Below are 16,157 nucleotides of genomic sequence, written 5' to 3' on the forward strand. Positions count from 1 at the left end.
GTACAGGCAGTTCTGCAATATTTTGAAAGTGCAAATTTGCTCCAAAAGGATTAATATATTATGGAATACTTTGAACATGCCTTCTATGTGTGTGTCTGTGATTTTGTCCGGGAGAGTTCCAGGTGAATGCTAAAGGTAGTACCTAACTGAACCAAAAGGCTTGTTATTATTGTTGCTGAATTGCTAAGTTGTGTCCGACTCTTTGTGACCCCATGGACTGGAACAGACTTCCCTGCCCTTCACTATCTTCTGGAGCTGGCTCAAACTCATATCCTTTGAATTGGTGATGCCATCCAAAGATTTCATCTTCTGTCATCTCCTTCTCCTCCTGGCCTCAATACTTCCCAACATCAGGGCCTTTTCCAATGAGTTGGCTCTTTGCATCATGTGCCAAAGTACTGGAGTTTCCACTTCAGCATCAGTCCTTCCAGTGCCTTCTGATGAATATTTAGGGCTGGTTCCTTTAGCATCTACTGGATTGATCTCCTTGCTGTCCAAGGGACTCGCAAGAGTTTTCTCCAGCACCATCATTCAAAAGCATCAGTTCATCAGCACTGGTCCTCTTTACAGTCTAAATATCACATCCATACATGAATACTGAAAAAAAATCATAGCTTTGACTATATGGACCTTTGTCATCAAAGTGATGTCTTTGGTTTTTAATATGCTGTCTACATTTGTCATAGCTTTCCTTCCAAAGAGCAAGTGTCCTTTCATTTCATGACCATAGTCATGGCCTACAGTGATTTTGGGGCCTAAGAAAATAAAATCTGTCACTCTTTCCAACTTTTTCCCTACCTATTTGCCACGAAGTGATGGGACTGGATGCCATGATCTTAGGTTTTTGAATGTTGAGTTTTAAGACAGTTTTTCACTCTCCTCTTTCACCCTAATCAAGAGGCTCTTTAGTTCCTCTTCACTGTCTGCCATTAGAATGGTATTATCTGCATATATGAGGTTATTGATGTTTTTCCCAGCTTGATTCAAGCTTCTGATTGATCCAACATGACATTTTACATGATATCATCTGCATATAAGTTAAGAAACAGAATGACAAAATACGGCCTTGACATACTTCTTTCCCAATTTTGAACCAGTCTGTTGTTCCATGTAAGGTTATAATTATTGCTTCTTGACCCGCCTACAGGTTTCTCAAGAGACAGGTAAGGTGGTTTGGTATTCCCATCTCTTTAAGAATATTCCACAGTTTGTTGTGATCCACACAATCAAAGGCTTTAGTGTAGTCAATGAAGTAGAAGTAGATGTTTTTCTGGAATTCCCTTGCTTTTTATATATTCCAGTGGATGCTGGCAATTTGATCTCTGGTTCCTCTGCCTTTTATAAATCCAGCTTGAACATCTGGAAGTTCTTGGTTCATGACTTTTTGAAGCCTGGCTTGGAGAATTTTGAGCATTACCTTGCAAGCATGTGAAATGAGCACAATTATCTGATAGGCTGAACATTGTTTGGCATTGCCCTTCTTTGGGATTGGAATGAAAATTGATCTTTTCCAGTCCTGTGGCTACTGCTGAGTTTTCCAAATCTGCTGACATATTGAGTGCAGCAATTTCACAGCATCATCTTTGAGGATTTTAAATAGCTCAGCTGGAATTCTGTCACCTCCACTAGCTTTGTTTGTAGTAATGCTTCATAAGAATCATAAGAAACGTTACTTGACTTCACACTCCACTCCAGGATGTCTGGTTCTAGGTGGGTGACTACACCATCACGGTTATCCAGGTCAGTAAGATCTTTTTGGTATAGTTCCAATGTGTATTCTTACCACAGATATCAAGGGAACATTTCATGCAAGGATGGGCGTGATAAAGGACAGAAATGGTAAGGACCTAACAGAGGCAGAAGAGATTAAAAACAGGTGGCAAGAATATATGGAAGAACAGAAAAGCTTAGGGAGACACAAAATGCACACATGTTTAATGCATGTGCCTTAAACATCTGCCACTGTCCACAAGTCTGACTCAGTGTTGTGAGCCATTGTATCCAGATCCCTGGTTTTACAGCTTGCTATATGGTTTCAGATAAGCCTCCTTCATACTCTGTAGTACAATGGACAAGTCTTCCAAGACTAGCTTCCACAAACAAAGGTCAGGTCAGATCTTTTTCAAGATGAAATACCATATTGTAGTTTTTATGCATTTCTTCATCATATAACATGTGCCCAGCTACAAACTGGCACTTGGCATGTACCTCTGTAAGGATTAAATAATGTGCTGCTGCAGCGGATGATTTTCATCACCCCCTGAAAGGAGTTCAAGGTGGAGAGCAGAAATGAGGCACTCTGTGCTCTGGGAAAACTGGCAGAACAGGTCTTCAGATAGTGAGATATTTTTAGAAGCCCAATTCTTGTATATTCTCAAACTAGAAAAACACTAAACTCCTTGATTACATCTGTTCCTTGTGACTAGCAGCGAGCTTCTCAAAAGTAGCAGAAACTTTCTGCAAAAAATATATGCTTGATTGCATGTAGTCGCCCTCATCAAAATCACATATATACTGACCTTTCCCCCTACCTCTTTGGAGAAGCTTCTTAGAGCTATCTGAAATGCTGTGTCCTGGGCTATTGTCCTCATTTTGCCCCAAATAAAATTTAACTTGCAGCTTTCATGTTATATATTTTAAGTCAATACATACATGTATAAAAAGTGTGCTACCATTTTTATTAGGTTCTGATTTTTTTCTCCTTGTTGACCATTAAGAAGTTTTGAGTATTGCATTGTAATCCCATTTTTCTCATTAGCCCCATGGTTTTTTATTGTACAGACTTGCATAGTGTAGTGATTTTTAGTAATAAGCATGTCATATGATAGTGGAACTAATTATACATACATCAAAATGTTAATAGTGTCTCTGGGTAGCAATTTATTTGTTGCTTATCTATAGTGTCTGTTTATTTCTCTGAGGACAGTCATGTGTCAATAACCTAATTACATCTACATAAACATTTTTGAAAGATGAGGTGGGAATCAAAGGATGTCCATAGCCTTTGACTGATTTGGAAAGCTTCACTTACTCATTGGTGATGCAGTCAGTTAAGTGCCTTTTAGCCTACCTAAGTGGCACAAACAACCCATGCTCCTCCTGGAAAACAGAGATAAGGTCTCTCAGCAACACCTTAACTGCTGCTTCAATCCAAATCCCCATTAGCACTAAGAAGAATACAGATGTGAATAGTCGGCATGCCCTTAAATTGGTTTGCAAACATTCAGATGTGAACATGATACAGATGCAGGAATACATAGGCAGACACCAGTAAGATATATTTGGTGCTTATTGGCTTTTGAGGTTAGTCTTATTACCTGAGATCAGAACACCTTGTTTCTCAGAAAATGTGACACTCTTGGGAGACTACAAACCTGAGGCCAATGTGAATGTCCAAAGGGAGAGAAAAACAGGTATAATATTTTCCTCATGTGATTTGCATCTTGAATTTCCACCTACTTTTTCAGAACGAACTTTCACTTGCCATCACTTTGTTCCTTCTCTCCAAGGAGGTATCATGTGGGTTTTTTGTTTATTTCTCTTTTTTTAGTGATAAATTACTCCACCTGCAGCTAAACTCTATTGTTTATCTGTGATCTGGGCAGAAGCCCTTCCTCCTCTTCCCCTCCCGACCGTGGGCGGCTTCTGGGTCAGCGCCCTCTGAACTCTGAACTCGTTCCTGATTGATCCTTGTTCTTTCCTGTCTCGTCACACCCCGTCTGCACACAGACTCTGCTGTTGGCTCTGCTCCGTGGGGCTTTGTTCCTCACGGGTCTCTCTCTGACAGAGGGCTTGATCCGTGCAGCACAGCTCGTTCTCTGTGTTCAGCCTCTGGCTTCAACCACTGAAGCACAAATACTCTCCAGCTGGGAGTCAGACAAGGGCAGAGATGAAGAACCCAGAAGCCCAACAGGATGTTTCGGTTTCCCAGGGGATTCGCATGATGTTTTATGTGATGAAGCCCAGTGAAACGTCATTCCAAACCCTGGAAGAGGTGCCTGATTATGTACGGAAGGTGAGGCTCTCTGGGAAGAGGCTGCTCTTGCTTTTCTCTTAATAAGAAGTAACTTAAACACAGTGTGGGGTTTCATTCATGTCCATTCTTCAAATAATTCTAATAAAAACAGTTTCAAAACAAAGCATGAGGGAAAAGTAGAATTTCCACTTGAATTGAATTTCTGTACAATATCCATAACCATCTCTTCCTGTTAAATTTTCTCTTCCCTGAAATGTCACTCCAGAATCTGATAAAACTTTAAAAAGTTTTCTGGGACACAGTGGCATTACAAATTTAGCTGTTAGAAGCTCAGTATCCAATGGTTATGTGGTATCAGTAAACTTTGTTAACAATTTTGTTTCTAAAGGAAAACTTGTCTACCTCCTCCCAGGAAATGATTTCCTGTTTTGTTGTTGTTGTTGTTGCTTTAAGCAGGGTGGTTCTGCAGAATGGATACACAGCTGAGAATTCAACCCTGATTTCCTAAGTTTGAACTTAAACCAAGTTTTCTTTGAAACTCTTAAGTGTTCAGAGGCACTTTTCACTTCTGGTTACTGGCCACGATTGGAAGTGGAAATATCCAGAATTAGAACTTGAATACTGAAGTTCCCCACCCTGTCAGAGTTGTTCCTAAAACACTTACTAGTTCAGACCAGAAATAGAAAAGAAAATGACATCAGAAAATATGTTCTTAGGCTTTGGGTTTAGAAAATTTCAGTACTCATGATCAACTTTCAAATGAGAGAATGCCTTAATTTTTTCAGGATTTTATATTACCCCTTTCTGATTTTTTAAGGAAAGAATGTGGTACTCACATCTTTATAAATCATTATTATTTTATATTATGACATCAAACCTAGCCTGATATTTGTCATCAATTATAGATGATTTTTTTCTATAAGAAAAAACTGAATGAATAAAACTTGAATGATGTCTAAAATGTTTAAAATGATCTCATTCTCTGAAATACTCAGAAGCAAAATTTTTTGTTCCTACAGTTTCAATTTTTTTCAACATTTTATTAGAGTATAATTGATTTACAGTGTTGATTAGTTTCTGCTGTACCACAAAGTGTATCCGTTATACATATACATATCCATTCTTTTAAAGATTCTTTTCCCATATAGATCTTACACAGTACTGAGAAGAATTCTCCATATGCTATACAGTAGGTCCTTATTAGCTGTATATTTTATATATAGTAGTGTGCTGCTGCTGCTGCTCTAAGTCACTTCAGTCGTGTCCGACTCAGTGCGACCCCATAGACGGCAGCCCACCAGGCTCCCCTGTCCCTGGGATTCTCCAGGCAAGAACACTGGAGTGGCTGCCATTTCCTTCTCCAATGCATGAAAGTGAAAAGTGAAAGTGAAGTCGCTCAGTTGTGTCTGACTCTTGGCGACCCCATGGACTGCAGCCTACCAGGCTTCTCCGCCCATGGGATTTTCCAGGCAAGAGTACTGGAGTGGGGTGCCATTGCCTTCTCCGATATAGTAGTGTGTATTCCTACAATTTCAATTTTGTGATTCCTGTCATTCTAATATGAAAAATATCATGCACATCTTTAAGGAAAGTGATTTAAAGTGGACCTTATCTTTGTAGTGTATTGATAGATTTCTGATTATTGCCCTTATTTTAAAAAGTATTTTTTAGACCTTGAAACATGTCCTGCCTAATCTTTTGTATTTTCTTGGCAGAATTATTGTGGTTATATCTATGGTTATATTTCTTTCTTTTAAAAATATATTTATTTATTTTGGCTGTGCTGGGTTTTCCTTGTTGCACAGGCTTTTCTCTCATTGTTGCAAGTAGGGGCTACTCTCTAGCTGTGGTGTGAAGGCTTCTCATTGCAGTGACTTCTTTTGCTGGGGGGTTACAGGGCGCATGGGCTTCAGTAGTTGTGGCAACTGGGCTCAGTAGTTGCGGCTCCTGGGCTCTTGAACACAGGCTCAATAGTTGTGGCACATAGGCCTAGTTGCCTTGCAGCATGTGGACACTTCCTGGACCAGGGATCGAACCCATGTCTCCCGCATTGGCAGACGGATTCTCCACCACTGAGCTGCCAGGGAAGCCTCTATGGTTATATTTTGTATCCAAATCAGATGATAGACTTGGAGTACCTTGTTAGTGTGTGTCTGAAATAAACAGATTTCTTTGCCTGTTGGGAGGAAGTAACCCCCGAGGATAGGTTCGTACCTTTTCTGCTATGAACTGTCACTCTGGGCCTCCCACATCGGGAATGACTAATCAGGAAACTTGGAAGAATTTCATACCAAGCACAATAGCATCTCTCTTCTGCGATTTCCTTTCCAGGCAACTCCATTTTTCATTTCCTTGATGCTGCTTGAGCTGGTTGTCAGCTGGATTCGCAAAGGGAAGCCATCAGGCGGCTTGGATGATGCCTTAGCCTCTTTGTCAGCCGGCATTATGTCTCGGCTTCCGAGGTGAGTTAGCTGGTTAGCTGCGGTGAGTGAATAAACTTAAATTCTCCAGGTAAGATGAAGAAGAAACCCATTGTGTGGGGAATTGGTCTGTTTTTACACACATCCCCAAAGAACTCAGTTACGGTCATTGTTTAAATGTTCGATGTTTTGTTCATCATGGATGTTTTACATCTGTTACTGAAAATACTGCTCTAAGTATTATTTATTGTGATTACTGAATTTATTGGTGCCTCCTTAAATTTTGTGCCCAAGGCAATTGCATGTTTTAGCCTAGTCCCAGGCCTGCGTTTTGTCCTAGTTATCTACTGGGAAATTAATTTTGCCTCAGGCAAATTCACCTGCAGTAGCAATCTCCCTAATCAATGTCACACAAAGCTCTAGATGTCTACCGTGGTCTCCTAAATGGTATCTCTGTCTCTAGTCCTATTTCCCACTGCAGTGTTCTCGCCTGGAGAATCCCAGGGACGGAGGACCCTGGTGGGCTGCCGTCTATGGGGCCGCACAGAGTCGGACACGACTGAAGCGACTTAGCAGCAGCAGCAGCAGTCCTATTTCACTTGCAGCCAAATATTTCCATAACGTGAATCTGGTGGAAACTCCCTCATAGGTTCCTTATGGCCTGAGGATAATTTCTTCCCTAATCTATGGAGGCCTCTGTCTATCCAGCCTGCCTTCTGGTCCTTTGATTCTTCTTCCCCCATTGCAATAGCCATTTGCTCCATATTTGCCATCACCCAGATGTCTCATGTGGTCATCCAAGTGGCCAGCTCCCATTTATTTCTTCAGTCTCAATATAGACTTCTCATGAAGAGTCATACTCTTCAGCAAGTCTTGTCTGTTTTCCAGCCCTACTTTAGGCATCGCTTCACTACGGGCTGAAATCACTGTGGAGTATTGTGCCTACACCATAGTAGAATTTATTAAGCTCACCTGTTTGCCCCCCACCCCCCGCCCCCACCACCGGCCCTTCCTGCTAGGTTGCCTGTAACTTGAGAAAAAGAAGTGTTCTTTCTTCATAGTTTTAACTCCTATGCCTATAATGATGTACAAAATAATTGTTTATGTGTGTTTTAATGGAGTATGGTTTACAATGCTAATTTCTGCTGTACAATGAAGTGAATCAGCTATATGTATACAGATATCTCCTCGCTCTTGAGCCTCCCTCGCCCTCATCCCACTGCTCTAGGTCATCACAGAGCACAAAGCTGAGCTCCCTGTGCAATACAGTAGGCTCCCATTGGCTATCTATTTTATAGATGTTACTGCATATATGTCAGTCCTAATCTCCCAGTTCCTCCCACCCTCCCCTTCCCTTCCATGTATACATGTCCATTCTCTGTGTCTGTGTCTCTATGACTGTGCCCTGGGACCAGGTTTATCTGTTCCATTTTTCTAGATTCCGTTCATCTGTTAATATACGGTATTTGTTTTTCTCCTTCTGACTTACTTCGCTCTGTATGATAGACTCTAGGTATAGGAATGAAATTGGGTCATTTGTAGAGATATGGCAGAATTTATTTTAAATCTCACATTCCTATAGTGTTATGTTGATGGTGAAGTCTGAGGATGAAGGGATTAAACAATGCATACTGGAGTGGGTTGGCATTTCCTCATCCTCCAGGAGGTCTTCCCAACCCAGGGATTGAACCCAAGTCTCTTGCGTCTCCTGCATTAGTGTGCTCACTCAGTTGTGTCTGACTCTTTGAGACCTCATGGACTATAACCCACCCGTCTTCTCTGTTCATGGCATTCTCCCAGCAAGAATACTGGGGTTCCCATTTCCTTTTCCAGAGGATCTTCCTGGCCCAGGGATTGAACCCTTGTCTCCTGCGTCTCCTGCATTGGCAGGCAGATTCTTTACCACTGTACCACCTGGGGACCCCAAAATAATGAATGCTGTGCTACTTTTTAGAAAGAATACATTATAATGTGTTTAGAGGAGGTACCAGTGAATGGCGGGCTCTTCGGTGTATGAGAGTTTTCCCAAGAGGAGAGGGTGAGGGAAGAGTCCCTCAGAAGTCTGTGCCTTGTATTACTGGTGAATGTTCTCATTCCTGCTTCCCACCCATTGCTGCTTTTACTGTTTTAAGAGTTTCACTTCTGACCAGTGCTCACTGCTTTGGAATGTTTGCATGAACCGCCCAGTGGGAAACCAAGGTGGATTTTTTAAAAATAAAATAAGAACTTAAAGATAGCTGAGAAAACGTAAAATCATTTCCTATGATTGCATAAAATTATTTAGATAGAAAGTAAACCTAAAGGTAAAATTTATTTCATACATGTTACTATGAAAAAGATAGGTTAATAGTTATAAAATAATAGTAATGATAATCAGAATAGTGATTCTCTGAAAAACTACTCATATGGTATCATGCTGCTGTCAGAATCAGAGAATAATATCTCAAATTATTTTCAATTTCCAGAATACTCTAATTGGGAATTTACAATTATACATAATTTCCTTTATTTCGTGCCTCCCTTTAAACAGAAGTGAACAAAAAATATATTCAGCATACTCAAGGGACAAGTATATTTGACTGTTGAAAAATACTCGGTTATAATAGTTTATTCTGAGAAACTTAAGTGTATAGTTTTATGGAAATGGAACAATTGATGAATTGTCAAAATAACCTGATAACTGAGAAGTGTCCTGCAGGAACAATTACGCATCACATATTTTGTTGAGCTGGAATGAATTTATAAAGAACTCAGGGAGACATCAAGTCGGATGAATGCGTCAGTATTTCTTTCACTGTTTTAAGTTTTACTTTGGTCACAAGTGAGATTAGATTGTTCTCTTATTATATTGTAACAACTAGAAATGTAAACTGTATCCTCAGTACTCTTATTTCTCTTCAACACTGTGATTAAAATAAAAGGTACAGAATTCTAACAAGATACCCAGGGAATAATATTTCTGCTAATACAAAAACAAAAACAAAAAAAACCCCAAATATAAGGGAAATGGGGAGAGAGAAAGAGAAAATAAAACAAACCAGCCCTTCAGGGATAAGCCTGGAGTTCTTTTTCTTCACATCCCACTACTCATAACACTCCTTAATCTAGCACAAGCTGTGAACTCTGGTGCCCTTTGAAAGAAAGGGAAAAGGTTGTGAACTTGAATTTGGAGCCTATTTTTTATAGTTGTATTTTGAATGAGAACAGCACCTTACTTCTTTTTTTTGTTCACAGTTTTAAATTACGAAATGCGGATAACTTTGTACATTTTACAAATTTATCTTTCACAGGCTTTTGTCTGAAAGATCTCAGCAAAGCGAATTATCTGGAAATGAAATTTCCCAATGTTTTCATTTATTTTGTTGCTATCACAAAAATTGCCAGACATAAGCAGAGAAGAAAAGCTGGTCCTTAGGATCCACTCTTTGCAATCCTCTTTCAGCACAAGATGAGATGGGGGATTTGACCGAAGCTCTTAGAACAATATTTCAGTTGAAACCACAGCATCAAGGGGAATCCTTGTGCAAATCGTTAACAGCTGAAGGGTAGATTATCACGACATTGATCATACCCTCTCCGAGGGACTAATTTCATTTTCTACACCACCAACAGGGGCTTGCCATGTCCTTAAAATTCGTAATTGCAAGAAAAATGGTAGTATACTATTTGTTAATCCCTTTGTGAGGAATTATAGTTTGGATAGTAATTCCAAATAGGCATGTGGCCTCTGACAAAAATAGTTGGGGAAATCAAAGTGAAACCCTGAACATGTTTTTCCACTTTTCCATTCATGTAATGGAAATGCTGTGTGCAAACTTTGAGGAAAAACAATGTTTATTTGAGGATCTAAGTTTCATTATAACATAAAAGTCAAAGTAGCTTGAAGATCAGTAGCATACTTACCATATTGATGGAAAAGATCTATGTGTATCTTTTAAATCTTTATGTAAGGAAAATTATTCAACAGAGACAAGATTGTATCTTGTTTACAAGCCTGTCAGACAGACCGCAATGTGTAATAAATGTCCATCTGTCCTAAGAACCAGATTCTGAGCAGGCTTGCATCTGTTTTCCTCTTCTAGAATCCAGTAGGCAGACTTCTTAGTAAGAATCTAGTCCTGAAGTTATAGACAAGCATGTGTATTTATCGTAGTTAAATGCAGTGTATGATCTGCAGATAATATGCCTTTCTATTGGTTAATTGCATAAATGACTATACAGAATAAAATGAAATATTGACTAAATCAATTTTTTAAAATCTCGCTAAAACTTGTGAAACATCCTGCTACTGAAATGCTAACGAGTGAAAAATAATCACATCTTTTTTTTTTTTCCTTGCTTGTTGAAGCAGAACTCAATTTCCAATCCTTCATTAAAAAACTGGGACTTCAATTTGTTACTTCCTTCCAGTGTTTCTGCTTCCATAAATTGCGTCCTCCCCAGAGAAATTTTATTCCTGATATAAATATCTACAGTATGTTTGTTTTTAATGGGTTCATTTATTCTGTTGAAACAGCAGATTATAAATCAAATTGCAATATTTGGAGGTATAATTTAAGTAGGTAAATTTTCAAATGAGTTGGGGACACTCTACTTTTAATACATTATGAGTCATTGCCAATTTTACTATGGAACTATGTCTGCGATGTTGTGCCAAATGTATCTACAGTTTCATTGGCCATGGCTGCCATGGCATTTTCCACTCCTGACAAGAAAGTTTCATCAAAAAAATTAATAAATAAAAAGCAAAACTTAAAAGGAAGTTAAACTTCCTTGAGATTCTTTTGACTCCTTGAGGTAGGACTAGAGAATAAAGGAAAATTGTGTACTGCATTTTTATACTAGACTTTAGTAGCAGAGTTGATACTGTTTTTGGCAACATCAGACTTCTAACAAATGAGTGTCTGCCATTTGGGGTGATGAAACTTAGTAAATATTTATTCATTGTCCTAAATAAGAGATACATTCATTTATGTAATATTAATAATGGCATTTTATTGTGAATATTAATATAGTCATATTAACTGAGAAAATTATGAAAAGACCATCCCAGGCAAACAAAATACATTTTAAAAACCTGCGGCTATGTTAGTTATTTTTGCTAGAGAGAATGCCTCATGTCCTCTTAACTTTTACCTTAGAAACCTCATCAGTAGACTTTGTTTTTCTTAATGATGTAACTTCAGAGATTGCTCTTACACTGTCCTTCCTGAATGAAGGAAGCTTCCTTGTGCTTATTAAGTCTGTGTTTGTGTGCTTATTCAATAGAGTTACTGAATTACTTGAAGTAATTTACTTGTTGCAAAGTAAAAAATGTAGCACATTTAGTTCTTTCACAGAAGTCTCTGGTTTTGTGGTTGTTTAAAAAAGAAATTAAGTTAAACGATTGATTTGTAAATGTCATCTCACGGTAGGAAACAGCAGTACAAATGTTGTCTGCCTGCAGAAGGTAGAGCTTGTTGTTATACACTTTGTTATTACTAAGCAAAAATCAGTATTCCACTAGATGGAGCAAAAGGGGCAGTAACTTTGCAGACAGCGCAAGTTCCTGGGCCAGGTATAAGAGATTTTGAAGTAAATAATTTAATTTCTTGGAAAAAATCAATATAAATACATATATATTTCAAATACGTATTTATTTATTTATAACTTCCTGAAACTTGTAAGGGCATTTTGAGTGATCTCATTTAAATATTGGTTTATTTTTTAGTCTCTGACAAGATTTTTAGAAATAAAGATGCCTGATTTATTTTTTTCAGTTTTGTATCATCTGGCCAAATTAAACAGTACACATTGCCCTAATGATAGTTACGAAATAGTACAAGTTGGCAGATGTCTGTGAACACTGGGTACAGAATTCTACTGACTCTGAAAGTTGGTTTGAAATGTTTACAGTTTGCAGTGAGAGCATTACATCAGTTTTCAGTCGCTTGATTAATGATGAGAGTGTGCGAATATTTGAGAGCTAGATAATTTGAGGATCCGTTCAGCCTAATATTCTCATATCTGAAATTAGATAATGAGAAGGTAAACAATCTCTCCAGTGTTACCTTTCCCTACCTTTGATGATGGGAATGTTCAAACTGAGATGATTTTGATAAAAAATTAGCTTTGTAATTCTCAGTCCCCAAATGATATTTATTCTCACTTACTGATTATTGGAAAATCTCAACATAATAAATTATATTTTTAAAAATCCAGCATCAGTACTGGAACAGTATTTTGATATCTTACCAGATTTTATAGTCACTAAACTTTGACAAGATAGATATTTTTATTGAGGTACAGTTGATTTATAATATGTTAATTATTGCTGCACAGCAAGATGATTCAGTAATATATCTATACATATATAATTCTTTTTAAAATATTCTCTTCCATTATAGTTTATCATAGGATATTGAATATAGTTCTCTGTGCTATACAGTAGGGCCTTATTATCATCCATTCTGTATATAAAAGCTTGGGCTTCCCTGTTGGCTCAGTGGTAAAGAATCTGCCTGCGAATGCAGGAGACGTAGGTTTGATCCCTGGTCCAGGAAGATTCCCTGGAGAAGGAATTGTCAACCCACTCCAGTATTTTTGCCTGGGAAATCTCATGGACAGAGGAACCTAGTGAGCCATAGTCCATGTGGTCGCAAAGAGTGGGACACGACTTAGTGACTAAACAACAATATAAAAGTTCATGCAACCTAGTACAGCCACAATGGAGAACAGTGTGGAGATTCCTTAAAAAACTGGAAATAGAACTGCCTTATGATCCAGCAATCCCACTGCTGGGCATACACACTGAGGAAACCAGAAGGGAAAGAGACACGTGTACCCCAATGTTCATCGCAGCACTGTTTATAATAGCCAGGACATGGAAGCAACCTAGATGTCCATCAGCAGATGAATGGATAAGAAAGCAGTGGTACATATACACAATGGAGTATTACTCAGCCATTAAAAAGAATACATTTGAATCAGTTCTAATGAGGTGGATGAAACTGGAGCCTATTATACAGAGTGAAGTAAGCCAGAAGGAAAAACATAAATACAGTATACTAACACATATATATGGAATTTAGAAAGATGGTAACAATAACTCTGTATACGAGACAGCAAAAGAGACACTGATGTATAGAACAGTCTTATGGACTCTGTGGGAGAGGGAGATGGTGGGAAGATTTGGGAGAATGGCATTGAAACATGTAAAATATCATGTAGGAAACGAGTTGCCAGTCCAGGTTCGATGCACGATGCTGGATGCTTGGGGCTGGTGCACTGGACGGCCCAGAGGGTTGGTATGGGGAGGGAGGAGGGAGGAGGGTTCGGGATGGGGAACACATGTATACCTGTGGCGGATTCATTTTGATATTTGGCAAAACTAATACAATTATGTAAAGATTAAAAATAAAATAAAATTAGAAAAAAAAAAAAAAAAGTTCTCTCTGCTAACCTCAACCTTCTGCTCCATCTCTCCCCCAACCCCTGACCCATTGGCAACCACCAGTTTGACTGGACAAATTTCTAGTGTGAACAGAAAATGTTAAATAAAACACATTAAAAATTAGCTGTCTTTCATTTGCCAACAGATAGGCCGCAGGCCTAAGAGAAATAGCTATTTGGGAAGAATTTATAAAAAATATAGGACAATGGGAGCAAAGCCTCTAGGTATACAGGCTGTTGATGAGCTGTCTAATGCCTCCTATTTAGATCATGTTCTCGCTCTTGCACTCAAACTTCATGAGAAAAGGATCTCACTCAGTTCAGTTCAGTCGCTCAGTCATGTCCGACTCTTTGCAACCCCATGAGTTGCAGCACACCAGGCATCCCTGTCCATCACCAACTCCTGGAGTTCACTCAAACTCACGTCCATCAAGTCAGTCATGCTATCCAGCCATCTCATCCTCTGTCGTCCCCTTCTCCTCCTGCCCCCAATCCCTCCCAGCATCAGAGTCTTTTCCAATGAGTCAGCTCTTCACATGAGCTGGTCAGAGTACTGGAGTTTCTGCTTTAGCATCATTCCTTCCAAAGAACATCCAGGACTGATCTCCTTTAGAATGGACTGGTTGGATCTCCTTGCAGTCCAAGGGACTCTCAAGAGTCTTCTCCAACACCACACTTCAAATGCATCAATTCTTCGGTGCTCAGCTTTCTTCACAGTCCAACTCTCACATCCATACATGACCACAGGAAAAACCATAGCCTTGACTATACGAATCTTTGTTGGCAAAGTAATGTCTCTGTTTTTGAATATGCTATCTAGGTTGGTCATAACTTTCCTTCCAAGGAGTAAGCGTCTTTTAATTTCATGGCTGCAATCACCATCTGCAGTGATTTTGGAGCCCCCCCAAAATAAAGTCTGCCACTGTTTCCACTGTTACCCCCTCTATTTCCCATGAAATGATAGGACCAGATGCCATGATCTTTGTTTTCTGAATGTTGAGCTTTAAGCCAACTTTTTCACTCTCCACTTTCACTTTCATCAAGAGGCTTTTGAGTTCCTCTTCACTTTCTGCCATAAGGGTGGTGTCATCTGCATATCTGAGGTTATTGATATTTCTCCCAGCAATCTTGATTCCAGCTTGTGCTTCTAGCATTTGGTTATTCCAAGCCCCTGTGTTACCTCATTTCCATCTCTGTATGATAAAGTAAGCTCGCTACATATGCAAATTGCATATGTCTCTTCCCTCAGAATAGAGGTTAGAATTGTTTGAATTCCAGCGTGCAAAGTCATAAGCAGGGGAGAATGGTGGAATTGGGAAGAGAAAGAATAAAAGGTTTAGCTTTACAATTCTGGGTCTGGTGGGAATATTTTTGAAAATGTAGGTGCTATTTCCTGCAATCAAGAGCTTTGCAGAGCTTGATAATCATTTCCCAGCTGTATCCCTTGCTGAATTGTTTCTAGTTGTGGGTACTCCATGGCCGTTTTTTCCCATTTATGATGGAAGAGGATCATATCCATCTTGCTGATAGAGAGCTGGGGATTTAATTCCCACAGCTTCTCCTCTCTTCCTCTTCACCTTGAAAAAGTTTAGCTTTGTGCTAAGGTGTGAAAAAAAAAAAAAGAAAAAGTCTTGACTGTAGTATGTCAGGCATATTTCAGCTCGATTTGTGTCAACCCTAATAAGTAAGTTGACAGAATAATAAATTGAGTGCCTGCTCAAGACCTGGCACCTGTACAGGAAATAAAGAAACATTTCAATTGCAGGCAGGTTCTTTTTGTTTTACAAATGGAAGTTTTCCAGGGATCCCCTGTTTCTTTTACTGAAATCTTGGTATCTGAAAGCCTCTTTTAACTGTCATTGGAAAACTTGACAAGAAAGACAGCAACTTTGAAAAGAGATACTGAGCTGGTGGGACACGGATGAGGCAGGTGGCTGTATTTGCCCTCTTCACTGCTGTGTCTTCCCTTTTTTGTGCTCTGCCTGACACCCAGTAGATTCTTAATGGAAATTCATTGAAAGATTGAATGAATTCATGAGTTGACCTACTTTGACACTGTGTACTAAAACAAATGTCAAAAGACTGCAGATTATTTCAACTTTCTGTTGCATTTTCTTTTTTTTTTTATTTTAATCCGTTGCATTTTCTGTCTTAATATTTTTCTTTCTGGATCAGTCTTTTGTATTTAGGGTTATCAACTGGGACAGTTTTGCTCCTAGGAGACATTTGGACAGTTTGTTATCACACCAGAAGTGGAGGGCTGTGTTGCTGGTATCCAGTCAGTAGAGACTGGGGATGCTGCTCACCCGCCTACAATGCACAGGACCAAC

General features: G+C 39.1%; 1 protein-coding gene across 1 annotated transcript in view; it reads left to right on the plus strand.

Moving 5' to 3' along the window:
• Positions 1–3,730: 3,730 nt before the first annotated feature.
• AGMO (alkylglycerol monooxygenase) overlaps positions 3,731–16,157 on the plus strand; it is a 390,797-nt gene continuing 378,370 nt past the window's right edge. Inside the window, exons 1-2 of the mRNA XM_005897366.2 lie at positions 3,731–4,015; positions 6,308–6,438. Coding sequence (XP_005897428.1) covers positions 3,890–4,015; positions 6,308–6,438 — 257 coding nt within the window. The 5' untranslated portion in view covers positions 3,731–3,889. The remainder of the gene's footprint in view (positions 4,016–6,307; positions 6,439–16,157) is intronic.

The sequence above is a fragment of the Bos mutus genome, chromosome 4 (genome assembly GCF_027580195.1).
Source record: "Bos mutus isolate GX-2022 chromosome 4, NWIPB_WYAK_1.1, whole genome shotgun sequence".
NCBI classification, from domain to species: Eukaryota; Metazoa; Chordata; class Mammalia; order Artiodactyla; family Bovidae; genus Bos; species Bos mutus.